Below are 27,211 nucleotides of genomic sequence, written 5' to 3' on the forward strand. Positions count from 1 at the left end.
GAATTGGTTTCTGACAATGGTTGTTATTTTGAGCAAATCTTCGCCCTTTCAAATGATGCGCATGTTTATATTTAGAGTCTTTGATCGAGAAATCAGTTTAACAAACAGAGACAGTAATGCACAAGGAAACGTGCATCCTTGATCAGTGAAGTTACATGCATGATTTCTCAAATAGGAGAGGGCCTTCTAATTTGGCTGGGGCTAGTGAACACGTTTTTCGAGTCCTGCAATCAACATTAATTTAAAATAACATACTTCACTACTGTTACACCAAAGGAAATGTCAAGCGTGGTCAAATTAGATTGCGAATGAGAATTGACCCACTAGTTTCCACCTGCACAGAAAACTTACTACATGTATTTTTGCCTGCAGTGTTGGTTTTGCCTGCTGGCGTTTCCCGCAGATATTAGCTATTGTTAAAAAGAAGTGTGATTTTTTTTTTTCAAAGCTAGTGCAGATGGTTCTCGGGTTGGGAATGGGAGGGTCTGATCGGGGTTTGTAACCCATTTTCTGATTTTGTTGTGCAGGTATAATTTTATGGAACAGAGTAGATTTCTTGTCTATCTCATCATGTAATAATTATACACATTAGTAACAATTTTTTAAAGGTTACCCTCCTGCTGATCTGATAAAATACACCCTTTAAAGATGACAAATGAATACGTCGATCAAAATGTGCAAATAGCCATGACATCATTCCTGCACAAACAAAAAACCCTTTTTAAGTGTGTGTGTGTGAGTGGGGGGGGGGGGGGGGGGGGGTTAAAGTAACCTTTGGTACCTTAGTGCGAAATATCTGACGTTTTCATGAGATAGTTCGTGCTAAAGATGACTGTGAGTGTGATTAACACTTTTCGTAAAATCATAACCAATCTGACCGACAGAATAGAAAATCACGAAAACCGTGTTGACTTAGCATTAATGTACAAGAGCATGTTAAATAACATGAAATTTGATTTCGCGCGAGAGTCTTCAAAACGAATCTCGTGAAATACGAGGTATCTCCCGTAAATAACTTTATTCCATGAACTTACCGGCGCCCGTCTTGGCCTGGGCTCCAGCGTCTTCCCGCACGCTCCTCTCTCCATTATCACTCACTTCATCGCAAATATACTGAACCTGAAACAAAGACCTGAATTAGAAATCTATTTTAATGTATCAGTCATTTAAAGATACCCCCTCTATCACCTCAAATGGAATTTAAGTTAACTGAATGTGATTTTCCGAATCGTTGTCTAAAAGTTAAATAAAGAATGTTCATAGATCACATGTTGGTTAGAATTAGCATCACGTGCAAAGATATCAATGTACGTTCGTATTGTAGAAATATCAACGTGCATTATTAGCGTGCATTTAGAGACATCAATATGCACGATGAAATTAAAGTCATCTGTGCATGCATTATCGTAAAGATATCGGGATGAATTCACGGTATCGATGACTTTAGCGATTTCAATATTTTCAGTGACTATTCATATATTGATATCAAACCTGTCAATGTTGTATAGCTGTACAAACATTTACAAGATTAAAGAGATGTTAAAATATGCATTAAAAATAAAAGGAATGGCGTATTTCCTGATGCATGCATCTAAGTATACAATACATTAACCATTTAAAGACGCCCGTTTTGCCGAGGTGTATTTAACGGTTCGGCAATCTGCAGAATTATGATTGAGTTGTAGAGGTGAATGCTAACAGTATAAAGATGTCTGCCAACATAATGGAGATGTTAAGACGTTCGATGATATCCGCATTCCATACTGCACAATGTGTACAGATTGACGGGGAACAGAATGAAAGATGGAAGTAGATAATCTCCGTTTACACGTGCTACACAGAATGTATAAGAGATTGTACATTGGGGTCCATAATAATTCTATCAATGGTTTTACAAAACCTACAATTTGACAACATTTTACAAAAGAATACATTTTTATGTGTATTGTGTATAGCACGACATTCAGTACAGTGTAACTGAGATGGCCATGAACCTTAATAAAGCGAATAAAAAATCGTGAATTAAATCATGGTTCCCTATGAGAACATTCATCAGATATAGATAAGGATCCTGGAAAAAAGTAAGATTCACGCAATCTTGAAAGTTCCTCCCCAGCTATACTCCTGTTGATTTGGTAGCGCTAAGTGTCTTATCTGCAATGTGTCATGCAGGGTTGCGTAAGGAGATTATCGCATCGTAACACGATGCACGTGCATTTCCTCCCCTCGTCAATTGATTCTCAGTGCGTTCAGCCTTGTTGGGGTTTGTTAGAACTTGTAATAAGCTTTTGCTGAAGGATAATTCTTTATGTTGGTGATTACAATGTGTTCTTAGTTTCCTCTTTGTGAAGAACCAAGTTCCTTCCTTTTGGCTTAATGAATACAGACATCAAAAAGAGGAACGTCTAATTTGCTATCATTCCTAAAACAAGGAGTGTTTATGCAGAACAAAAACCACCACAAATGAAAAAGGCTAAACACATTCCTAAACTAATGAAGAACAACAAAAACTGGTCAGCCGATCGTTCGCTGATTTCCCTTGAAGCTGTACAGTTGGAATTAATACATATGAATGCATTTAACTTCAGTCAAATTCCAGAGTTCCTATAGGTGGGTTTGTAAATAAAAGTATTCACCGTGCACCCATAGAAAAACAGCAATCAAAGTACGTCACAAACTGAAGCATTAGTTCTAGTTATTAGTCTTTATTTCTCGCGTCTGTAACCCATGTACTCCAAAGTTCAAAATCGTCATGCAAATGGGTCATTTTTTTGCTACATGACCTAGATAAGTATTTTAAAGTAAAACCCGAAAAGTACTCACAAATAAGCATCCTATAGATCCATTGGTATATTTATACGTGGATTCTCAACAACATACGCAATCTTATGGTATATCACGAGTCAGGGACCTATCACAGATTAAATTGGGGTTGGGATAAAATTCAGACCTTGCGTTCCCTTTGAGACTTCCCTGTGCCAGTTTCAGCAATGTCATTATCTGATGCTGGGGCAAGAGTTTGTTTACCTTCATCTGAACATATACAGGGTGTTGCAAAATTTAGATGCGGAACTGTCTGTAAAAAAGATTGGCCTTTTGAAGAATTTTTAATATTTTTTAATTTTGAACAGTTTTATTTATTTATTTATTTTTTGCCTTGCTAATTTGTTTTGTTTTTGTTTTTTTGTTTATGGTTTTTTTTTTGGTGTTTTTTTTTCTTATATAAAGCGTCAAATGATTGTAATGATATCTTTTCTTTCTTTTTTAAACATGATTATGAACATTTTTTAAACACGTAAAGAAACACAATTTAGATGCGTGTATGGCATGCCAAAACAGGGATGTATGTACCATAGATCGTTTGTTGATGTGAGTTGGGGAGAGGGGAGGAGCTATAGAATTATCCGTGACAAGCCAAAAAAAAACCATGTTTTTGCTAAGAATCCTTTTCCTAACTTCTGTTGTGAGATTTATTTTTGTCAATTTTTTTATAATTTTTACCCTCCACCCCCCCCCCCCCCCCCCGATGCTCCGTGCCTGCAAATTGACTAACTGAAATAGCATAAACGTTTAATATGATTGTAAACGATCTGTTGGACTTAAATCAACTATAGTTTTCGCTATATATAGTTTACGAATGCACTTGCGATGCATGGTTATTGCTGGTGTAAGTGGGTGTGTGTGTGTGTGGGGGGGGGGGAACAACCATTGTCAGAAACCAACTCAAAAAACAAAAATACCGAATTAAAACACTTTAAAAATTTTATTGATTGATTGATTCAGTCATTCATTATGATATGATAATTGTCTATATTTACTAAATCGTGTGGCGGTGGGGTGGAGCTAAACCCCTGGCTCCCAGTTCCGACGCCAATCGTAGTTTTACGATTTGCATTTATCAGATAAAATGTCTTTTACTTTCGTTATTTATAGATTTTGTTCCGCGTAGACTTTGTTTTAATTCGAAGCCTTGCTGATTAAAAATGTCTGATAACTATAATTTACTGACCATAAACTATCATTAAAATTCGATAATTATCAACTCATCAAATATTAACAGTTGTTTTTTTGAACCGTTGTTTACAAATAACATTTTTTTAGATAAATTATACATTTCGAATTCGAAAATGTAATTAAAAAAATAGAACAAATCCGTCGGGATCGACTTACAGAAAATTATTATCCCAATGGCAGAAGGCGGAGAAGAGGAAAACAATCCTTTTTCATTTAAAAAGTTTGTGAAATCTAAAGATAGAAATGTTGAAAAGGGAGAAGAAGAGAATACAGCACCGAATAAGGAAACTGTAACACAAACGAAAGGTATGAAATTACTAAAGAATTCTTGTAAACAAGATGGATGATTAGAGCACAACAGTGGATAATGTGTTGACAATACGTTCAGCTGGTGTTGGATTAGACAATTATACGGTCATGATATTCCTTTTCCCTCTGTGTTGACATCAATTCTCTACAAATGCTCATAACATATAAAATTAGTACTTCTGTTTTGACATAACCTTGAAATGGTTCTTAGTTTAACCGTTTAGTGCTTCTCCATACAGCAACTTAACTCACCACACTGTCTTAGGGGCTACCAATTGAATAAACTTAAATCAGTGTAGCTTAAGACATTTTATACACTGATATAATATTTTAGGGTTACTACGGTATTGCTCTTTTACAATGCAAATTAATACTGAGTGCAGCCAGAGGCGGGTAAAGCCATTTCCGAAAACACAACTTTTACATTTTCCATAAGAAACAAGACGTCATAATGTAGACTGAGCTCCCAAATTTAGTTTAACTTTGGGTTATGGAATGAGTAGGGAGGTGGATCCAACTGCCTGAGTTTCAAACCATAAAAATCTGCGCTCAGCCAAATGGTTACACCATTTGCATATTTACATATTTTTATGAAATATGATGTAAGAACAATCTATTCATATAGGTACATCATTTACTTTTCTACCAACTTTAACATCAATTTGCCATGAAAAAGAGCAGTGACACAATTATATTCAAAGGGTTGATTGTTTAAATCTATCTTCTACTCTCCTTTCTTTCTTCAGACATCAGGGCTTTCACAGCAGATATTCATAAAAAAAACTGCATGGTCCCTCTCAATTTGGAAAGTAAAGTTTTACTAACTGGTATATTATCAATGAAAATAGATTTTCTTTAAGCATCATGATATTACTTATTTCCTGTTTAAAACCCAAGTTTTACAGCACAAATTGTGTTGACAAACAATTTCTATTTCATCAATTTTAATATACCGGTATGTAGTTCTACAATATTATCTCTAATATTACATGTATTGCATTTGGGAATTTGTTAGTGATAGAATTGGGATGATCTGTTGTCTTTTTTTTCATTGAAAATGGGTCTGATACATGTACATGTATTAGGTTCTTGTTTGAGAGGAGTGGCAGTCCTGGACATAAACCTTTGTGCATTTCCAAATGTGTTTGTAACTGCCTTTGATTCATACATAGACAGAATATAGAGTTTTGTACACGTCATGTCAAATTAGAAAATCTTACATTTCTCATTTATTCATAGATACTTCAAGTAACACAAAGAAAAAGAAGAAACCCGATGAAAATCCTTTTTCATTTAAAAAATTCTTAGAATCATCAGGATCTGGTTCCAATTCTAGAGACAGAAATAACAAAATTCACCACTCTCAGCGTAACTCACAGAATACTCCAGACTTTGCCACTGATCTCCCGGATTTTGTCCAAGATCATTTCCAGGAGAGTCCTGTTGAGCCGTCACTCCCAACCAGTTTAGATCTTCCCCTCCCAGATCTTGGATTTCCCAAGGAATCAATTCCAAGAAGACATACTAATTCATTCAATGAACCGTTTTCGGCTGCTGGTAATGAGATTAGAAATTTTTCCACCGATAGCCTTAGGGCTAAAGGCGTTTTCACTCCTAACAATAGTGAAAGTGACTTAGTTTCTGGGATAGGGGAGGTAACTCAAAATAAGAGTGAGGAACAAGACTTTATGCCAAATCGCCCTCATGTTCCTACAAGACTCCCAGATTTTATTACTGATGGAATATTAAGAAACACGGATAGTCTCCCGGATAATGAGATTAGCTTGCCAAAGCCAGAGGGTTATTTACCCAATGGTCCACAGAGAACAAGGAGTAAAGATGAGGAAAATGAAAGAGTACATATTTTTTATTTTTTTGAAATTTTGATACATTTTTTATGATTTATTTGATTTAGCAAATTGTTCGTTGTAAGAGTCACTGACAGTAAAAAACATTTTTTCTTAAAATTTTGGATATAGCTGAAAGCAGAAAATGAAATTCTGAAACAACAACTCGAAGAAGCCAGAAGTAGAAATGTGATAGAAACAAAAAGGTAAAAAGATGATGCGTAGATTAAAATGTAAATTATTCTTTATGAAACATTGTTCATTATGATAATTGATATAGGGTTTGATATGAATGCATATGAAAGTAATAAATTGTTGACATGTACCGGTATAAGATATACCTCTATATATTACGAAATATCTGATCATTTGGTAAAACACAGGTGCAATAAATTAAAAAAAGAGATGGAAGCTGCCCAGAAAAAGGAAGCAGAAGACACAGCTGCAATGGAGAAAATGCTTGGAGAAGTTGAGGCCAATTTACTGACAACAACGGTAAGTAAACAAATCAAAGAGTACTATAAACGAAAAACTGAACAAACATGTTATAAATAACACAGTTAGTGAATAAACTTACTGAACATCACAGTTCATGTACTTAAAAGGCCAGTCAATAAACTATGGAATCCAGATAGGGCCATGTAGTTCACTTTTGCATCATTGCACCATTTACGTTTGGGTTGATAGTGTGATAATGTGATGAAGATGAAGCCATGGTGCAATAGCGCAATGATGATGATGCAATGACATTACAATACGATGATTATGCTATGATGAAGAGATGGTTCGATAGAGATAATTTGATGGTGTGATAGCGATGATGTGATGCTCTTTCGGATCATCGTTAGGTCTTTATCATGCTATTGTCATCATTTCATCGCATCATCGAGCTATCAGCGCATTTACAAAGAGAAGTAGTGACAAGCAGTGAAGGAATGAACGGATTAAATATCGGAAATCTATTTTACTCGGTTGATTAACGTTTTTAAAAAAAAGTATGATTGCTTCAAACTTTGCATATATAAAAGTTAATGTGATATTACAAAAGACAGTAAAGATATCAATTATTGATCAGTAATGTTAGACTGTGTGAATGCATTTTTTATTGTTTCAGAAAAGGGCGGTAGCAGCAGAGAACCAGTCAACTGTTTTACAGGTAAGGTATTCTTCCATACAGGTATTTGCCTGTCCATCAACTGAGATAGAAATAAAACGTCTCATGATTTGTAATGGAATATAAATTTTAATCAAAAAGTTGTCAGTTTTCTATCCCCAAGACTTGACAAAGGGACAGAATATACATACTGTAGATTCCTTATTTTACACAAGTACTTAATTCCGCTATTCAATGGTTTTGCATCAAATCGCAGGAATGAAAAATTGGGAACAGGGAATTTTTTTATCGTAATTTCAAATAGTTTACATCTGCCTGATATATAAAAGTGAGATTGTAAAATTTGTGAGATGTGCTTTAATTCTTCGCGTTTAATTAGGAATTTACAATAATGAGTTGGATAAAAATCATATACTAACTCAAAACGTCTAAGATTCTTTTCATAACATATCTTAAGCACATTTATATCTATAAATCCATTTTACTTAGCCTTTTTTATGCAAAATTGCTAACATTATTGTAAGAGTACTGCGTAAACATCCATTGTCATGTCAGTGCAGTGTAATACACTGAATAAATAAATCATAACATAGGTTAATACATCGATTGTGTATTGGTGCAAGCAAGTGAAAATTGAATGATGATGAAATATGGTTGTAGAATCGAGTCACATATCTGGAAAATGAGAACAGACTATTAAAGTCTGGGGACAAGGGATTAGCTGATCTGAAGGAGAGGACTTCCTATGTGTCTCAGCAGTTATCTTCAGTTGTCTCAGCAGCGGAACAAAATCTGAAGTAAGTGTAATCTGTACCGAGGAGGGCATATAAATGATATGAAGTTTTTAAATTCCAGTGTCTTGAACATTGATATCTGGAATACCATGGATATGTCAAAGTGATCTGAATTCCCCAACCACTTTTCCTTTAAGTATTTTAAACTTAATATCTTCATACCTTAATGTCATTAGATATTTAAAGATTGTTCTCAGTCCCATGGAGTTTGGTGTAATGGGGTTTAACTGTACAATACTTCCATTTGTGTTATGTGTGATATAGCATCCCATTATTATGGATGCATACTAGTGGTTAAAAGAATTCTTATAATTCATGGTTGACATAGATTTCAGTAAGTAATGTTTTCTTTTTTATAGACAAATGTTGTCCGGAGTAGAGAACTTGAGAGTCATGTCTCAGGTCTTGAAATCAATAGACAAAGTCACAGAGACTGAAGAAAACACAAACCCGAGTCAAAAGCCAGATCCTAAGAATAATAACAGCTGACCTGAAGGGACAAAGGTTAAGTTCAGATTGAGGAAGGTTGTAAAATGATGACACAAAGTACATAACCATTATTGTGAATGTAAATGAACAAGTGGCATTCAGTATTGAGGGATGTGCTAGATGTTTACAACACATTTTGTAATTTTCTTTCTCAAAAAAGAAATACATGTACATTTTTTTTTAAATATGTTGATATCATTTTATCATGCGACAAGATTTAAAGTGAATTTTGAATATATGTCATCTATATCAGAGGAACAGCCATGTCATTGTCTACCAAAATGATCTCTTGGTTGATTTTTCTTGTCAGTAATAAAAGGAGATTGTTTTTTATGATATAGGTCTAGACTTTTAAGTGTCATACAATTCCTGTATTGTACATGTAATCTTGAGTTGATAGCATTATGTAAAATCTTTTACACAGACAATATATTTATATAAATGACAAGTGTTTTGTTCATTGAGTAACCACTACTTATGATATTGTTGATAAAGAGTCTGTGGAGGCTATAAGGAGTCAAATATGAACATGTACTAGATCAATACATAGAGTACTTTCCTGATTCCTGTTTCCTCTTTAGACTTGTGATAGGTATGGTCTTGTATGGGCATGGGGCAGTGGGGTGTGTCCCCTACACTGGCCCCACTTCATATTGATACTGGATATAAATATCAAATGATGCTAAAATTGCTCATTGATTTATTGTTTTTATTTAGGTAATTGCTTGTCATGCAAATTGCCTCATTTTTTTTTTAATTTGAGTATGCCTTCTCCACCATCTGTAATTATAGGCAATTGACTTTGACACCAAAGTTGAAAAAGTGTAGCAATGTTACTGCTGAATTCAAATTCTCTCGACCACTTGGATTTAAAGAATACCTTTAGGTTGACTATAAATACTACATTTTTATTTAGAATTTTTTTTAAGCGTGGTTGAATTGGATGATTTATGAAGATTGTATGGTATAGGAAGTTATGGGCTCCATTCTTCACGGGAGTTATCGCTCTTTGGTACGAAACGTAATTTGGCCTTCCATTTTGAGCGAATAATAAATAACCTAATGTAGAAATTTTCATGTTACCACAAATCAGTATGAAGGATAAATGTTTCAATATTTCGAGTATATTCAATAATACGAGAAGGATCTCATGAGAACTTGGTCTAGCCACAAAGTACACAATCGTAAGTGTTTATGAACTGCATGCGTATTAAAACAAACCGTTAATTTTGGAGGGTGGGAATATCATTCACCTTATTAGCCTAAACCAAAAGACATTGATCATCGCATTAGATGCTAAAAAAAATCGTACAAGAGCCATAGACAACAACTCTCAAACCGCCAAACCGCCCCCAAATCCCGGTGATTGATTAGCAGTATAGATTGTATGGTATACATCTGTATCTAGCAAAAAAAAAGGGTAACCGTTATTTTTGTTTACTGTGGAGACTTCACTAGGGAGCAAGAATGAAGATGGTTCCCTGGTCCGTGTACATAAGCTATTCTATCGTTATTTTGATAATGTTCTACGGAGCCAAGCAGGGTCTGTCCGTGACAAAAATTACTCTCTCTCTCTCTCTCTCGTCCGCAGCTCACCTTGTGATGAAATGACTTGTCTCTTGTTTGCTATAAAAGCCAACTCGCAAAAATCTGAACTCTTGAAAGAGTGCATCAGTACAAGTACATGTATAATATAGAACTGCATTTTCCGACAAATAAATATTATACACTTATACATGCACTTGGTACTTATCTCCTTTGTTTTATATGTTTGCTTTCTAAACATTACAGCATTATATCAAATCTGTGCTAGCGCTATTTTTATCCGACATTGTGTGTACAGAAAATGAACATTACATAATAGCGTCATTATATAAATGGTATAAGATATTTCATCATAATAATTCAATAAAAAGGCAAAAAATGTTTTAAAAGCAAATGAATTAAGAATAAAACGCCGTCTATACGATTCGAACACCCTCTTAACCGAGAAGGATGGACTACGAGCCTCCGCCTATAATAGTGAGATACGGTAACACAATAGATAACGGGTGAATAAATCTAACTGGTTGGCAATAATTAATAAGATAAAACGTTTAAGGCGAGAACCACGAATTTGACCCATGATGGGTCTAGACTCCAATTTAATAAATCAATTATGAAAATAAATAAAAAATTATTCTTTACAAAAGGTACTTTAAGATGGAGTCAGGACCCATTCATACCTAAATTTTGCAATTTAGAAAAGTGAATGATCCAAGATTTTGGCATAAAACGCTGTGTAGCTTACCGGTAATTTTGAAACCTTTACCTGTCGTGTTTATCAAACGAAAGCACAATATCGTGAAAATTTAACTTAAAACAATGCATACAAACCAAAAATAAATATTCAAATTTAATTGAAATTCGTTCGTCTTCATTGCTCCGAGTGGGGGATATACAACGCCTTGTATGCCCCTGTTCTTTTCTTTGAATTTAGTTCTTTTACAGTTCTAGGGGAACGTTTTAAATTCGTGAACAATTGTCGTTCTAAGTGGGAATGAAAATGTGTTTTATGTTTATTACCTAATTCAACGAACATTTGAATTCATGGATAGAATATACGAAAAATTATGAGCATCGAAAAATAACGAAACCACAATTCATCTATAAAACTACGGAAAAAGTCCCAAAACAAATATCGGTTGAAGTTTAAGATATCGTTTGACGTGCACACATGAGGGAAAATCATTGCAAGTTCGATCTGTACGTTTACGTGTGGATACATAATGTGTGCAAGAATTCTGACAGCTTCGTGCCTAGGTTTAAAATAATCAACATGGATTCTTCTTATGATCGGACTGAATATTTTTTTTTTTAATATGAAAGCGGATGGTTTCAATAATTAATCAAAATTAGGAAAAGGGGAAATATGAACCTTTCATACTCAGTAGCAGTGTTAATTAAAAAATAATGACAGGGAAACAAAAAATACAAAACATAACTCATGAACACCGGCCTGCCTTCAGTCCAAAATTGTCTTTTTCATGCATTTGAATCATGATTAATCCCGCATCAGTATGTGTTTTATAATCGCATTAAATACGGTAATATTTTTACATTTAAAGTGTAGTGTCTTTTAGGATTAAACTTGGAAGTTCAAAATTTTCTGAATGTTCATGACTTCTCTACAGGAATTGGTTCTTTTGTATATTTCTATATTTACAGCTCCGTTATCGTTTAGAATTAAATTTGTAGTTTTCTGAATTTTCATGACTAATAAAAAGGAATTGCATCTTTTGTTCACATCAAACCGGTGATGTGTTGAAGTAATTGCCGGGAAGTATTAGGTATCATAGCCATACGGCTACCTTTGTAATGAAATCCAAATCAAATCAAAGTGGTTACAGTGTGTGAAAAACCAATTGAGACATAAAATCCTTTATTGCCTGTTTCATTTCCCCATCAATTACCAATAGTTCGCTTCTTTCAGTAATTTTATTAAGTTTTCAACAACAAATGTATTATGCCTTTTCTTAAACAAGTATGTACAAGTGATGGGGAAAAACCCTTTTGTAGAAATGGATAACGTGCAAAACACTGTTAATGAAACACGATTGTCACGGAATTCAATTCCGACAACCACAGCATGCGGAACAGCACTTTCTGAAAATGGTTTTAATGTCTTTCCGGAAGTTAATGTTAAGAAAACTGTAAATGACGGGGTTAATGGCGTTGTTGATAAAGTAAGACTTGGAGCAAAATTTGTAGGCCACCTCGGCCTCGGGGCTGAGGTTTTCCTCGAAGTTCTTTACCACGCTCCTCACCACCATCACAATGAGGAACGGCAGAAAACTGATGACGTAAGCAACCGTCACGGCAAACAGCACGACGGTTGTCCTGGTAACGCGCACGCTGTTCCGGGACGGCCTCTTGCCCAACGCTTGTTTAGAGTCACTGGACGCTCGCTTGTCGTTGTAGCCATCTTGTTCAGACGACATTTCCGTGCTGATTGGATCAGTGGAAATCTGGTCTGATGGAGTGTTCGAATTGTTCAAAGCACGGCCATTTGGAGAGCTTGGAATTGTTTCGCCGATTTTGGCCTTTTTACGTTTCCAAATCACTGCACCGATTTTTGCATAGATAACGGTGAAAAACACTAAACACAATATAAACAAAAGAAAAAGAAAACCATAATAAAGTGTAGGGTATATGGTGTGTCTGACGGAATCGTCCGTCGAGCAGTCGACTCCTTTGACGCCTGGAATCCCGAGTTCGATCGTCTTTTCACCAAAGAGAAGACAGGCGGGCCATGAAGAGAGAACTCCTACAACAACAGCGACCACACAAATTATCTTGGACTTTCTCACTGATATCTGGCGACCGAGTTTGCAGATCCTGTAATACCGATCGAACGCCACTGCGATGAGCGTGATAGATGATCCAATGATCGAGATGGATTCAACAAACCGGAGAAGTTTGCAGGCTGCGGGGGCGTAAAACATGTAGGGGTATCGCAGGTCCGTGACCTCGGTGGGCATTCCGATAATACAGGTCAGTAGGTCAAGGACAGCAAGGTTCAAAATGAAGAAATGGGAGGAGGTTTTGGTTGGTTTACTGCAATAAACGCAGCACACCAAAATGTTTCCGAAAATCCCAATCAACATAGGTACCGCATCGCCAACTCGTCGTTCAACTTGTGAAGCAACATCTGGGCCTCAATCTCTTCTATTCCCGCAGTCGTCGTTTCCATGGTAACAGTACTGAAGTTCGAAAACTGCTCGGTCGTATTTTCCGTGCTATTCGCCATCTCGACTACAAGTTCTATAAAACAGAAGAATCACGATAGTTTGTAAAGATACATATCCCATGTAAGATTTATTGTTATCAAGTAAAAAAAGTAAAGCTGGATAATAACATGTAAAATCGTATTTCAACATGCTAAAGCAATTAAACTTGGTTGAGTGTTTAAAAAGTTTGGAGAAATTGTTTTTTTTCTATACAATGAAGTTGTGAAATGCGATATCAGTACTCCATCATCGTACCCCCGGGACTATACTGAGTCTCACCTCACACCTCAGTATATGTGTACGGGACAAGAATTATGCAAACAAACAACACGAACCGAAGATATCAATTTGATTGCGTTACTTTATCTTGATTTGTCGACAAGCTATTTTTAAATTCTCCTGATTTCGTTTGAATTTGATAATGCCAGTAAACTATTAAAAAATCTATCTCTGTAGTTACTTTTGACTATAATGATCCAAAGTAAATACAAATTTTGTATTTTTTTTTTTATAAAAGTAAAATTTTACCAGTAATTGCCAGTGACATGGAAGTCGTCCTTTGGAATCTCCACACCTAACAAGTTAACTATTCCGTGCAAAGGCTGGGTCAGTTCTTTGTTTCTTCATGCTTCCACATCCTTCCCAGAATAACGATCTACGCGAAAGTCTGTATAAAAGAAAACCTCTAACGTTTTAAATTGTTCGATAATTTCCTGTATGTTTGACTTTTAAGTGCATGGTTGATGAATTTAAGTGTGAAACCCAATCGGTCGCACAAACTTCTAACAAATCTTGAAACAGTTGACTCGCTTGAAGTGGATTTATACCTATTCCAATCATTATTTCCGTTAATTACGCTTAAGATTTGTTGCTTATATACATGTACTTATATAAAAAGTAAATAGTCTTAAATAGGTTATCACAAAATGTATAGGGGTCAACAAGTTACTTCGACTAGTGCCCCTCAAGATCTCACCGCCTGACCCCCGGGACAGTGGTCTGCTCCCTGAGAAATCAGGTAATCCCACCGATACAAGTGCTGCGGTGTCAGCGAGCACGGAGTTCGGCTCACATGTACTTGTGTTGGGAATAGAAGTTTTATTCTAACAAAAAAGTGCAGAAGTTTTTATGAACTTATTACCTTGACGGGTAAAATTGGAACGAAAGGTGCATAATTTTCAAAGCGTATTACGTTGAAGGGTAAAGCATGAACAAAAAAGTGCACTAGTTTGAAGGCTTGTTATAGCTTGACGGGAAAACATGAAGTAAAAAGTGCTTCTTTTTCTATGGCTTGTCGGTTTGGCAGTTAAAACATGAACATGTAAATATTTATTCACTACGAGCGATGAAATTAGATGACTTATTTAAAAACTTATGCTTTCCTCTATCTGTCTTTTACTGAACGTTTGTAATGGAAAATTGGACTCCGAAATACAGCCGAACAAAAAGAAAAAAATAAAGTTTCGCCTAAATATTGAAATCATTCAATACCATCTATCATACCTGTTTTGAATTTCCTGTATATCAAATATATTGTGATTCAGATTTCGGCAAAAATGTTGACAATCCTGTGGGGAATTGGAGTGTCTAAATTCATTGCATAAACAAACACGTGTACAGGTTTTAATAACACTAAGTGTGCTAGGTAAAGAAATCAGAACGGTCCCGGTTTACAGAACTTAGCGCTCCTTTCACAGAAATAATTATCATATACCTTAGGTAGACATTTGATGTTTAAATGTCAATTCCCACAAAGAGAAGAGTTTAAAACGTTTATTCCAAACTTTGATTATTTGTATACAAGTGAACTTGGTTGCTACCGCGTCTCGAATTAAAATGTTGATTTTAAAGATAAAATCTCGGATCTTTAGTTGAGCGAGTTTGTTCACGCTATTAAGTTAGTGGGATTCTTCTGATCACATTTTATTGGAAAGTCAACATTCATTCAAGCAACGAAAGGTTTTGGCCAAAATTTGAATATAGTATTAATTAATCACGTAAATGATTCACTCCGTACTCCATAAACTACAAGAGGTTCACAATTGGTGTTGTTTTTTTGCTCATAAAAGGGAAAAGGTGTGCGGGAAGGGGGGATTGGAGCCTGGGATTACTTTCTCCCCAAAATTATATACATGATCCAAGACCCACGGTATACTTGTATAATTATTCTTATAATACACAATATGATTTGAAAAAATCCAAGTTTTATGCTAAACAACAATTCAGAAAAAAATACGTCGTAAATCATTTAGAATGTGCGATATTCATAGGTGAAGTAGTTCACAGGTGAAGAAAAGAGGAAGACAAGCTACCTACTAAAACATACAAACTTACAAACCTCACCGCCAACAAACGATATATATATAAACTTATAAATATACATGTACTTACCGATTTATATTTTGTGTAAAGTCGTTAAAAATCAACAAGTTGTCCGACACAGATCTCGTTGTTAAATTCCCAGCACCAGTGACATTAAAAACTTCCTCGGCGCAGCGGTCGCCGTGCGGTGACGGACCAGTGTGTAATGTGACGGAGATCCCTTACCCGTGAGTCAACCAACAGGTGCCCCCGGGCCACGCTCACGCCGTAACATGACGTATGAATGCATACCCACAGAATGAAGGCCGGCGGTAAACCTATAATTTTCTGTTTATCGTAACATTTCATCAGTACACTTCCAATACACGGATAGAGATTTGATATCCCCGATACACCAACACTGCAATGACCGTGGTCTATGCTAACTCTGTAAATGTCAGACCTTCAATTATACCGCGCCGGGGTTGCATTTCATGTAATGATATGTTTATGGCGGTTGTCACAAAACAGAAAATGAGTTGTAAGAGAAAAGGTTATTATCTAATGATTAAAATTGTTTATAATTACTCGTACATGTTGCCGCCTCGTCCCCTATACTGAGATACATTTACTATAGATCTTGTATTACGTGGAATGACATGTAGTCCTCCATATAAGATACACACGATTTTCCGACAATCTACAACATCTACTACCTTAAATTCTACTTTAACAACAAATTAGCCAACAACTGGTCTTGATTCATAAATGATTTTTATTTTAAATATACATTTGATGAAGTTACATGAAATTGCATTTTTAAAAAAATTCTTTTTGTCATATTATGAAATAAAATAACATTGGAATGAAGCCTCTGATTGCACAATGAATTTAAAACATAAATGGTATAACACACAGAGAAAACAGTACAAATACATACATGTCTTTCAGGGCACCATCACAGTGCTATAACCTAAGGCTTTTAAGTCCACATTTTTGAATTTCCAATGAACATGGGCCTAAAAACTAAGTATTTTTGGAGCACATAGGTTTCTATTTCAGTTGCCACACTTAAAACTAAGAAGTTCAAGGACAAAAAAAGTGACAACTGTAAAACATAAAAACAAACATACATGTCATCAAACAAGTGAACATAATTATTACAACAAAATCCCCCAGACTTCATTTGCTTGGAAGTAGAAGGTATAAAAATAAACTTAAAATGAACTGAAACGTAAACAAGATGTACACAATGTACACAATAAGACAGTCGTTTCTTCACAAGTATACTTATTTAATAAACTTGTACCTAACTTAAGCACTTCAAAACACACTCACAAATCAATCACTCCAATGAGGACACATCTTCCATCACCAAAAACAACATTTACACAACTACCAGAAAACAACATCTATGTCAAGCTGTGAACAAATTGGAGCAACAGTACATGTACCAGTATGTTTGGCAGATCTGATAAATGTAGAAGGCCTGCAAGTTCTCTTGCAGATATATCTACTCTGGTTATACAATCTATCTTTATATTGAAGTACCATATTCATGCATGTACATTTTCAATACCCGTATGTTCACCAATTAAATGCTATCTGAAATGCCAAAGCAATGGACATCTCTACAATTTTACAACTTTTATCAACGAAAATAAAATCCATTTCTCAGACACAGTCAAAGTGAATAAAAAGTCATAATGATAAAAATCAGGATGATCTGGATGATAACTTAAACCATACTCTTGGATTTCATTTCACTTCTCAGATAATGACACAGTAAAAGAGGTTGGCACTGTTTTGTGGATGAGAAACTCCTTATCCTGCATTATGACTTGGTAGTCCACTTCCAGTGGACAGTTCAGATCCCCCTCCCAGATCACTTTCTGAGGATGGTTTTCATCTGTTTGTTCTGGTGCTCCAGATGGTCGTTGGCTTTTCCCACTTTGGGGCCGAGACGATCCAGTTGGTTATTCTGTCGCTCTATTTCATCCCCCAGCCCCAGGGCCAGACCTTTTAATGTTGTTAAACCATTTGATATCTCACCTAAAAAAAAAAAATCCAAATAATCATAAATAAATTCTGCATATTTCTTACAAATATCAATAACTAATACTCTTTTACCATTCAGATTCAATACTGCTGATCAGACTTTTTGTTATGATTACCACTCATGATTTACCCAGAAGCCATTATTAAAATGGCTCTCTTCTAAACACCAGCAGGAAAACTGAGAGACTAGTCACTTGGTAGCAGACAAAGGAAATAAAAGAAAAGAAGAGAAGTTTAGGCACCCACTAGAAACTAGCCAGTGACAGAAAAAGAAGGACTGCTTCCTCATACGTCAAAGGCATAACACTTACACTTTAACCAACTTTTATTCACGTGAGAGAAATTTTTGCAATGTTTGCGATAAACTCATAGTTGTGAATATTTCTCACCGCGAACAAGATATTGTCGTTTAGTTGTAATATCCAAATGGATATTGAAATGGCTTGCTCATGAAAAAAGTTCAACTCTCAGACTGGTGAATTGTGAAACAAAGTTGTCAAGAATAAAAGTTGGTTTACAATTTATAATTATGTACCTAGGTTTTCATTCAGCTGTTCCTCCCTAGCACTGTGTGTGACAGGTTTGAAGTACTGCTGAGTCCTCGCCCCCTTCATAAAGTCTTCGTCAAGGTCATCGTCCTCCTGGTAAAACCCGCGTGTGTCAGGGTTCCTCCGGACTGGCTGGTCTGATCTATGTTTCTCTAGCGTCTCCTGTAACCGGTTTGGTTTGGTTTCTGGTTCTTTGGCTGCTGTTGATGTCTTTTTAGCACCCCACCAGTTTTTGATGCCACCAAAGACACTTTTGATGTTATTTAAGTGTTTCTGGGTGACTGTCATTGTTTGGTTGATTTCATCTGTTTTTCTTTCAATGTTGTTCAGTTGTTCTCCTTGTCTTAGAAGTTCCTACAATTATTCAATGAGAATTTTCAATCTGGGACAAAAATTTCTGAAATGTCCTATCTGTAGCTCTAGGTATGAAAAAATTCGGATAGACGACCTGGTCGGGAGCTACAGTGCCTCCTATGGCACATTAAAAAACAACGATTTATTGGGCACAAAAAATTGTGCTAGTTTTCAACTAATTGACCTTGTTTACACAAAAATTCTGTGCAAATGAAATAGAACCATTAAATTCTTCAGGCAAATGACTACTGATATCATCTCTTTACTTGCCTCAGACTTTCTCCAAAACATGGTAACCAACCTCGGAAAATGAAGTATGTTTAATTCATATCAGGATCAAGAGTAGCCATTTTTACACATGAACAAACTGCACCACTACACTTTATTGGGCTAGTGATGGTTTTTATAATAAAAGAATATCAGAGGCAAGAAAAGTAACTGTAGTAAAATGTCAGAGGAGTTTTTTGGAATCAAATATTTATACAGAATGTGTACAGAACTACGATTAATCAGACAGTCCAAAAGTATAGAGCTCAACTTTTTGTGCACCATTAATTGCAGATTTTTACTGAGGGCAGCACTGTAGCTCCCAGGTTGTCCATCCAAATTTTTTTCAGACTGAGAGCTAAAGACTGCAGCTATTCTATCTGATGATCCAACATTTACTTCAAACTCCTATCAATTATGTTTTTGTTTGGCTTATTTTAATTTAGACTATTAATAAGTATGTTTTCAAATACATGGCATACAGGAAAATAATACCTCATATGATAGCCTCTTTTATCTTATCTTACTATCCTCATCCTACACCAACTAAAGACCATTTATGAACACAATAGCTCATCATTAACACATATGATTAATGCAATAGAACCTGATATATGCATATCAGCAGTCTTTATTATATATGCTAAACCATTTAGATAGGACAGTCTCTGTTGTGTACACTTTGCTATGAATCATTTCCTGGCTTTAATGACTTCCATTTTTCTCTTTCATTTCAAATGTTTTTATACACAACACAGTGCCATGGTTAACACAATGTCATACCAGTATATTACATATTAAAGTAATTGCTGTATTTAGGTGGATTTACATGACCTAATCGATAAAAACTGTTTATAAATTAGATAATCATATTGTGCAATACCGGTATATGCAGTACATAAATACATTTAAATACATATATGCTCAAATGGCATACAATTAAAAGATAAAAATATGTTGTGAAAAAATATTTACTAAATATACTAATGTAGGCTTTGGTGTACATGTAAAGGAGCCTCCGAGGGAAGATTTTTTTTTTAGATAAACATACAAAGATCTTAAGTGTTTTAACCTAACTAGTTGACATAATTTCATGAAATATATTATAATAACATTTAAAAGGTCTAATGAACTACCTAGTGTGCAGGGTTTTTTTTCCTAACATTTAAAAGCATCACATTCTAATATAAAATGATATTCTTCTGCAACCTCTCTCCCTTTCTCTCTCTCTGGTTCTATTGCATTATTGATATATATATATATCTCTCTCTACCCCTCTCTTTCTCTCCTCTCTCTTTCTCAGGTTTTATTACATGCATGATCTCTGGATCTTTCTCTCTCTCAATCTGTGGATACCAACAATAATTTACCTCGGCTGTTGCAACCCCCATGCTCTCTGATTCCTGAATACTGCGCAGGGCTCTCATTGTTGAATCAAGCTGCCTATCCTCTGAAGCAAATATTTGTTCCTGGATTTTCTCCTTCTTTTCAAAACTCCAGTCTTCCTCATCTTCTTCAGCAAAAAACGGGTTCGAATTTTTAGAAACAGCCATCTCCACCTAAACTTAGTTTGTATATAACTAATACTACTAAACTTTCACTAAAATATATTTAAAAAGATATGCGTCAGATATGTATGAATATGAAACTAAAACTGACGGTCTCAGTGTCTGACAGCTTTTCTGAAAATAAATATGATCCATGTCAGCAAAAAATTACTATATGCTGTGTATTTTTGCCAAGGGAAAAACAGTTAGGTGACTAAACTAATGTAAAACATGTTAGTTTGTACACTAGTTGAAATCAAATATATGAAATAGAATGTATTTGGAACAGATTCAAGTCGTGAAATTATTAAATTTATTCCCTTTCATGTTGGTCTTGTTTTATATTCGTTCAAGATATTGATACAGTGTATACTGTGTTTACCTCATGCATTTTCAATGAACGACTTGACAAATTTCTGACATTGAAAAACGAAAATGGCTCTCCGATTGGGCCGACTTTTTCGGCCAATTTCGCAGATTGCAAAGGGTGCAGGTAAGTCAAGCAAAAATTAATCAAGTAAAAAAACTTTCCTAAATAGATTTAAAATTCGGAATTAAATGAAGAACTGCTCAGACGACTACAGTATTATGAGAAAATTCGGATTTGTGAGCTAGGCCTAATTCAGTATTATTCTGTTATTAGCACCGTGGTGCTAATAATTCTTGACGTTATTGTACTTTATGAATGATGATTTTTTTTTACTTTTTCAACGCTTTTGTCGTGACATAAAATAACTTCAAAAATTGTTAGCACCACGGTGCTAACAACAGGATTATGCCTGTTAGTCAATCTGTTCTCAAATTTGAACACACTCTGCCCCAACATTTCCAAAAGAATTTTAGGATTTTTTTAATCTACAACATACACACTTTAGATCGTCAATCTGTCACAAAACTTCGATTTAACTGTCACTTATAGTATTATGATAAATTCTGTGTCCCCTTATAATAGTGCGTGTCTGTCAGCCATGTTGCTCCCAGCAGGGACGTATATACAGAGTATATACGTCCCTGATCCCAGTCTGAGAAAATTTGGATGGACGACCAGGGAGCTCCATTCTATACAAGTTAAAAAGTTGCAATTTATGGCGTACAAAACCTTGTGCTAGTTTTGGTCTCCTTACAAATTCTTTACTTGCCTTAGCTGCAGGTCTGTAGCTCCTGGTCCAAAAAAATTCAGATGGACGACCTGGGAGTTACAGTGCCTCCCATAGTAAAAAACTGCAATTTACGGCGCACAAAAAATGCGCTCGTTTTGGATCTATTAACCTTTTTTTTCACACAAACTCTATGAAAACAATTAGTACCATTAATTCTTCAGGCAATTTACTACTGATATCGTCACTTTACTTGCCTCACACTTTCTCTTAAGGTTCCTCGACACACCAAAATTTTATTTTATGGATCGATAGAGAATCTTTTTTGAAACATGATTCCACAAAACAGAGATCAATATCGGCTTTCAGTTATTTTATACGAATTTTTTTGTATTTTTTCAGTGAAATAGGAAAAACTGTTCTGCAGACAAACAGAATATATCAGAGCTTAAAACTTGTTGTCAATTAATGTGTAATATAATTATAAATAAATTCATGCCAAAGATCGTTTGTTCAAGTGTTGAATTTTTTAATTAAAATTTTTTTTCTGAAAATCAAAATTGTAATTCTTTAATATCTTTTTAACCTATGGATAAAATTTTAAAAATAACATATAGTCACATAAACTATTTACTAAACAATGATATTTTACAAAGAAATTGAAATGAAAATGCCAAATTTTGGAAAAATTGCTATTTATCAAATTTGAACCAAAAAAAACTGATCCCGATCAGAATTATTTTAAAATTGAAGTTTTACAAATAAACTGCAGTTTTTTTCTAAGTAATTGATATAAATTATAAAGTTAGTAAATGACGAAACCATTTTACAGCTAAACAACCTGAATTTTTTGCAAAATTCTGATTCATTCTAACTTTATGTGATTTCGTTCGGGATCAGTTTAATTACAATCGGGATCGGTTCGATTTTAAAATTTTCCATTTATACTTTAATTTCACTATTTGGTTTCAATTTCTTGTTGAAATATGATTGTACAGCAATTGTTAAATGCGAGTAGCAGTTTATCAGCAGTTTTTATCCATAGATTTAAAAAATATCTACAATCCTTTTTTTCATTTTCATAAATATTTTTTTACAAAAATATTTCAAAGTTTATCTGGCCGTTTTTGATATGTATTTATAGATAATTGTATTGTGCATTAATTGATAACAAATTTTTAGCTCTAATATATCTTGTTCGCAGCTAAAACGATGTTTCCGGTTTCTATGAAAAAATACAAAAAAATTCATATAAAATAATCAGAGGCCGATATAGGTGTCATTTTTGAATAATCATTTCTCAAAGAGAATTCTTCATCGATCCATCAAATAATGCATTGGTGTGTCGAGCCACCTTAAACATGATAACCGACCTCAGAAAATGAAGTATATTAATTCACACCTAGATCGAGAGTCGCCATTTTTAAATGTAAACTTCAATTTACAGTGCTGGTGATGGTGTTTAAAACACTATCAGAGGCCAGTGAAGTGATGAAATCTGTAGTAAAATGTCCGAGGATTTTTTGGGATTAAATATTTGTACAGAATGTGTTCATAAATGAGATTAATCAGTCCAAAACTAGCGCATTTAAATTGCAGATTTTTATTATGGGAGGCACTGTAGCTCCCAGGTCATCCATCAGATTTTTTTCGGACTGGGAGCTACAGACCTGCAGCTCCCAGGTCATCCATCAGAATTTTTTCGGACCCGGAGCTACAGATCAGGGCTGCATTCAAGATCATAGCAGCTAGCCTAGCCGCTAGGTCATAGATATCTAGGTCTATTGAACGGACCGCTAGGTTAGCCGCTAGGTCTCAGATTTGAAGTTGGAAATATTCAACTATAAAGACTAATTACATCGACCTAATTTGTTAATTTCAAGCAAAAATATACATGTTAAAATTCATTATAACTTAAAGGTGAACAAAATATCAATAAGCATGATAAGTAAATGGATCTCATGTTTGTTACAAAGTGGTATCTAAGGTGGCCATCTTGAATTTGATGCTTAGCATAAAATATTTAGGCTATGAATATCTACACAGCGGCTAGGCTAGCTTTCCGTTCAACTACGTAGCCCTATGTAGCAGCTACGATCTTGAATGCAGCCCTGCGGCTATACTTGCCTCAGACTTTTTCTTAAACAAGCTAACCAACCTCGGATTGGTAATACATGTAGTGTCTTAAAGAATATCAGAGGCAAGTAAAGTTGGGATATCTGTAGTAAAATGTTCGAGGATTTTTGGAGAATCAAATATATGTACAGAATATGTGTTAATAAGTTTTTGTGCACCATAAATTGCAACTGTTTAACATGTATGGAACTGTAGCTCCCATGTCGACATTCATCTGAATTTTGTACAGACTGGGAACCAGAAACCTGCAGCTAGCCAGTAAGGAATCTATGGCAACTCATCTTAAAATATCTCTGTTACTTATGGAAACTTTTCATCCAAGACATTCACAACCCACGAAAACATCATATTAATAATCCTGTATATGTGCTAACCTGATTTGTTGTTTCCAGTCTTGAAACAAGCCAAATCTGCACCAATTGCTGCCACTCAATGTTTGAGATTTGAATCAACAACTTCCCAAGAGAAAAACCGTAAGTAGTTAATAATGAGTGTTAACTATTGTTGAAGAAGCATTCAAGTGTTGCATAGGCCAACAGCATATGTTTGTAGAGAAAATTTCTTTAGTCAGCTGATTGACTCAGAAATATATTTTTGTTTTAATTAATTGCATGTTCATATTATCTGGTAAATAGTATTTCCTTTTAAATGGATAAGAAAGCCCACAAGCTACATAGTAAATAAGTAGATATACTCATGGTACATGGACTTCATTTTGTAGTTTAATTACCCTTAAATATCATTTTTTGTGTTGAAAAATGTTGAAACATTTTGTTTATTGTTAAATCTGAAAATAATTGTCAAATCTCAAAATAATTGGGGTAACAGTTTATTGATTTGATATTCTCTCTATATATATAAGGTTGTCAACCTTTGGGATATATGTTTAGATAGATTTCCTTTAAAATACCGGTACATGTGATTTCACTTAGCTTCTGTTTTCCAGCTATGGCCAGACCCTCAGTGTCCCCTGAACGAAAGAAACAGCTGGAGGATTTTGGTCAGTATGTTGGTCAGTGCCTGCCCAGGTATGTTCAGAAGGTGCGTCTAATGTCTGGAGAGGAGTTGGAGATTCTGATCCATCCAGAAGGAGTCCTTCCGGTGATGGCCTTTCTGAAGGACCACCACAATGCGCAGTTTACCAACATTGTCGACATAGCTTGTGTAGACGTTCCAACCAGAGTCTTTAGATTTGAGGTACCGTAACAAACTTTATCAAAGTAACTGGATTTTTCTGCTAGTGATAATTTTTTTGCAAAGTTTTTAGTTTCTTATCAATCCTGAAAAGTTGTTTGATATGGTTTTAACAATCATCAATTGAATAATTGCAACAACAAAAATTACAAAAAATCTAATTAGAAGTGAAAATAATTGCAAATTTCGAATGAAAAAAATATACAGTATTTGTATTTCTTACCAGTAGTCCCTGCTTTTAAAACTTTATGATACACTCTGTTATATCAGGGGTTGGACTGTGGTCAGTATAGTTTTACTAAAAAAATTCTTGACTACCTGGTATTTGAAGAATAAATTTATATTTGTAATGGAACGCTGTTCATATTTTTCCTTGTAGGTAATATACAACTTGTTATCAATAAGATATAATTCTCGTATTCGGGTCCTTACCTACACGGATGAGCTGACTGGCCTGGACAGTACCTGCAAGCTATTCCCTGGATCTAATTGGTATGAAAGGGAGGTAGGTAACATAACTGGCATACTGATCACCATTGATCACATACCAAATAATTTTCATAATATCAATGATCCCCATTTATTGTACAATTTGAACATGTACAGAATTTTACATTGATATCCATCTTTCTTACCATTTAATCATCCCAGTCCATCTCAGCATTTATTAACAAACTGGATAAATCGTTTTACACTGTGCTTCTTTACCAGATTTGGGACATGTTTGGCGTATATTTCCATAATCATCCTGACTTAAGAAGAATTCTGACAGATTATGGATTTGAGGGTCATCCATTCAGGAAAGACTTTCCTCTGTCAGGCTACACAGAGGTCAGTGCCACACATCAGATTAATTGTTAGATTTGGCTTGTTCCCAGTTTAAATACAGTTTGTTTTTTGAAACACTTTAATTATGAAAAGATAACAACATTCATAATATCATTCCACTTTTTCTTGAATCAATCAAATGATCTATCCATTAAAAACAAAAATAAATGGGGCTAAGATTTTTTGGCACCCCATAGGACAAATGCTGCCACAGTTATAAACTTTATTGCCATATTGATAGCTCAGATTTATAGCTCTTGAGTTATAAAAATGAAAATTTAGTTATTCCCCTTTTCAAATATTGCAATCATGCACCTGTCTGTTGCATGATATTTTTGGCCTGAAAAAACAAAATATTTTCTTCTCTAGCTCCGTTACGATGAAGAGGTTCGGCGTGTGGTGATCGAGCCGCTCGAGATGACTCAGGAGTTTCGACGATTTGAGTACAGTACTCCATGGGAAAGCTTCCCCAACTTCCGCCCTAAAGATGAGACGGAGGCCGAAGCTCCTGTCCCTCAGGTGGAGTCTGGCGAGAAGAAGTGATGGACGATAAAATTAACTTTATAACTAAACACATTGCCGTTACATGTAAATAAAACTATCTTGACAATGATGCTTGTATTGTTATTTCCAATGCCAGCCCAGGCTATCATTCTGCAGAATAATTTGGATCAGATGAATTTTATTTGCATCTCCTCGTGTGTTTTATTGAATGATCAGGATTTTTTATTGACCAGTATGATCTTTCAACTCAGTGAGTTTACTGTTTTTACTCTGGGAGTTTTTTTGGTTTTTTTTGGATTTTCTCATTACGTACTGTCAGTTTTGTTAGCAGTTTTATCTATCAATAAAACTTCTACCCATAGTCTTTAAGCATGTATTGTTGACACATGAAGTGATAGACAACTCTGAATGTGTTGTTCTTGGGATTTTATCATGGGTTTCTTCTTCTTAATATATTTTATGATGCATCTTTATACAGGTAGTTTTTAATGAAATTCAGTGCAAAAAAAAGTACAAAAATAGGAATTTTCTTATTTGGTAATTACTTTTAAATAGTACCATTAAAACATTGCTTTTTGCAATCTTGCCCTCTCGTGATGTCAATGAGATATTATGATTAAATTGAAATGGCAATTACACAAGAAATCTGTGTCAGTTTTGCAAGGGTTTTCAAACTTGAACCTCTGTGTGTTGTGAATTTTATATCACATATACACTTATTTACACATTTAAAACTCTAAAATTATGATATGGCTACATTTGTATTAAGGTACTTCACTACACCGAGTCTTATACTTTTTAAGACACTACGTCACAAGATGGCGATTTAAATGTTTTGTTAAACTGTTTGTATCAATCGATTCAGATGTATATCGTCATAGCTCAGTGGTTAAAGTATCAGGCTTGTGAACCGCAGGTCATGAGTTCGAATCCACCTGGGGCTTTTGTTCATGTTTACCGAATGGAATTTTTGAAAACATCATTTTTTATCTAAAATTGCACATTTTTCGCCTATTTGACATACGTACTTCTTATCCATCA

At 34.9% G+C, this 27,211-nt stretch overlaps 5 protein-coding genes across 7 annotated transcripts in view; 2 read left to right on the plus strand and 3 right to left on the minus strand.

Moving 5' to 3' along the window:
• LOC105319316 (uncharacterized) overlaps positions 1 to 10,193 on the minus strand; it is a 35,638-nt gene extending 25,445 nt beyond the window's left edge. Inside the window, exons 1-2 of one of the 3 annotated variants that reach the window (XM_034483396.2) lie at positions 10,164 to 10,193; positions 1,035 to 1,119 (exon numbers count right to left, since the gene is read on the minus strand). In XM_034483396.2, the coding sequence (XP_034339287.1) occupies positions 1,035 to 1,088 (54 nt within the window). In that variant the 5' untranslated portion in view covers positions 1,089 to 1,119; positions 10,164 to 10,193. Of the gene's footprint in view, positions 1 to 1,034; positions 1,120 to 2,823; positions 3,012 to 10,163 lie in introns of those variants that run through there. The other 2 variants (XM_066078309.1, XM_034483394.2) reach the window with 2 other exon arrangements.
• On the plus strand, positions 4,163 to 9,130 carry LOC105319317 (endosome-associated-trafficking regulator 1). The gene is made up of 7 exons (XM_034483393.2): positions 4,163 to 4,320; positions 5,563 to 6,179; positions 6,303 to 6,376; positions 6,554 to 6,665; positions 7,285 to 7,326; positions 7,945 to 8,081; positions 8,438 to 9,130. Exons 1-7 carry the CDS (start codon positions 4,188 to 4,190, stop codon positions 8,565 to 8,567), a joined length of 1,245 nt encoding a protein of 414 aa, XP_034339284.2. The 5' UTR covers positions 4,163 to 4,187; the 3' UTR covers positions 8,568 to 9,130.
• Positions 10,194 to 12,025: 1,832 nt separating the features above from the next.
• On the minus strand, positions 12,026 to 16,090 carry LOC105319314 (orexin receptor type 2). Its single transcript, XM_011416810.4, is given in 4 exon segments — positions 12,026 to 13,212; positions 13,215 to 13,370; positions 13,865 to 14,003; positions 15,728 to 16,090. Coding segments are annotated over 3 exon segments (1,212 nt in total). The 5' UTR covers positions 13,884 to 14,003; positions 15,728 to 16,090; the 3' UTR covers positions 12,026 to 12,175.
• Positions 16,091 to 16,392: 302 nt separating this feature from the next.
• Positions 16,393 to 20,561, minus strand: LOC105319313 (synaptosomal-associated protein 29). The gene is made up of 3 exons (XM_011416809.4): positions 20,235 to 20,561; positions 18,231 to 18,597; positions 16,393 to 17,689 (listed from the first exon to the last, which is right to left on the minus strand). Exons 1-3 carry the CDS (start codon positions 20,415 to 20,417, stop codon positions 17,523 to 17,525), a joined length of 717 nt encoding a protein of 238 aa, XP_011415111.3. The 5' UTR covers positions 20,418 to 20,561; the 3' UTR covers positions 16,393 to 17,522.
• A 186-nt stretch (positions 20,562 to 20,747) lies between these two features.
• LOC105319312 (NADH dehydrogenase [ubiquinone] iron-sulfur protein 3, mitochondrial) lies at positions 20,748 to 26,280 on the plus strand. Its single transcript, XM_011416807.4, has 6 exons — positions 20,748 to 20,904; positions 24,037 to 24,117; positions 24,591 to 24,841; positions 25,218 to 25,343; positions 25,550 to 25,669; positions 26,036 to 26,280. The coding sequence occupies exons 1-6, from the start codon at positions 20,847 to 20,849 to the stop codon at positions 26,207 to 26,209; spliced, it is 810 nt and encodes a 269-aa protein (XP_011415109.3). The 5' UTR covers positions 20,748 to 20,846; the 3' UTR covers positions 26,210 to 26,280.
• Positions 26,281 to 27,211: the final 931 nt, after the last annotated feature.

This window comes from Magallana gigas, chromosome 3 (genome assembly GCF_963853765.1).
Source record: "Magallana gigas chromosome 3, xbMagGiga1.1, whole genome shotgun sequence".
NCBI lineage: Eukaryota > Metazoa > Mollusca > Bivalvia > Ostreida > Ostreidae > Magallana > Magallana gigas.

What these genes read in the sequence shown, in the direction of transcription:
- LOC105319317 (XM_034483393.2), top strand. Translation starts at nt 4,188, where the DNA reads ATGGCAGAAGGCGGAGAAGAGGAAAACAATCCTTTTTCATTTAAAAAG. An exon ending in AACTGTAACACAAACGAAAG is followed by an intron (nt 4,321 to 5,562) that starts GTATGAAATTAC and finishes ATTTATTCATAG; the next exon opens with ATACTTCAAGTAACACAAAG. An exon ending in AAGATGAGGAAAATGAAAGA is followed by an intron (nt 6,180 to 6,302) that starts GTACATATTTTT and finishes TTTTGGATATAG; the next exon opens with CTGAAAGCAGAAAATGAAAT.
- LOC105319313 (XM_011416809.4), bottom strand. Translation starts at nt 20,417, where the DNA reads ATGGCTGTTTCTAAAAATTCGAACCCGTTTTTTGCTGAAGAAGATGAG. An exon ending in TGGGGGTTGCAACAGCCGAG is followed by an intron (nt 18,598 to 20,234) that starts GTAAATTATTGT and finishes GAATAATTGTAG; the next exon opens with GAACTTCTAAGACAAGGAGA. An exon ending in ACAGCTGAATGAAAACCTAG is followed by an intron (nt 17,690 to 18,230) that starts GTACATAATTAT and finishes TTTTTTTTTTAG; the next exon opens with GTGAGATATCAAATGGTTTA.
- LOC105319312 (XM_011416807.4), top strand. Translation starts at nt 20,847, where the DNA reads ATGGCTCTCCGATTGGGCCGACTTTTTCGGCCAATTTCGCAGATTGCA. An exon ending in AACTTCCCAAGAGAAAAACC is followed by an intron (nt 24,118 to 24,590) that starts GTAAGTAGTTAA and finishes TCTGTTTTCCAG; the next exon opens with CTATGGCCAGACCCTCAGTG. An exon ending in CCAGAGTCTTTAGATTTGAG is followed by an intron (nt 24,842 to 25,217) that starts GTACCGTAACAA and finishes TTTTCCTTGTAG; the next exon opens with GTAATATACAACTTGTTATC.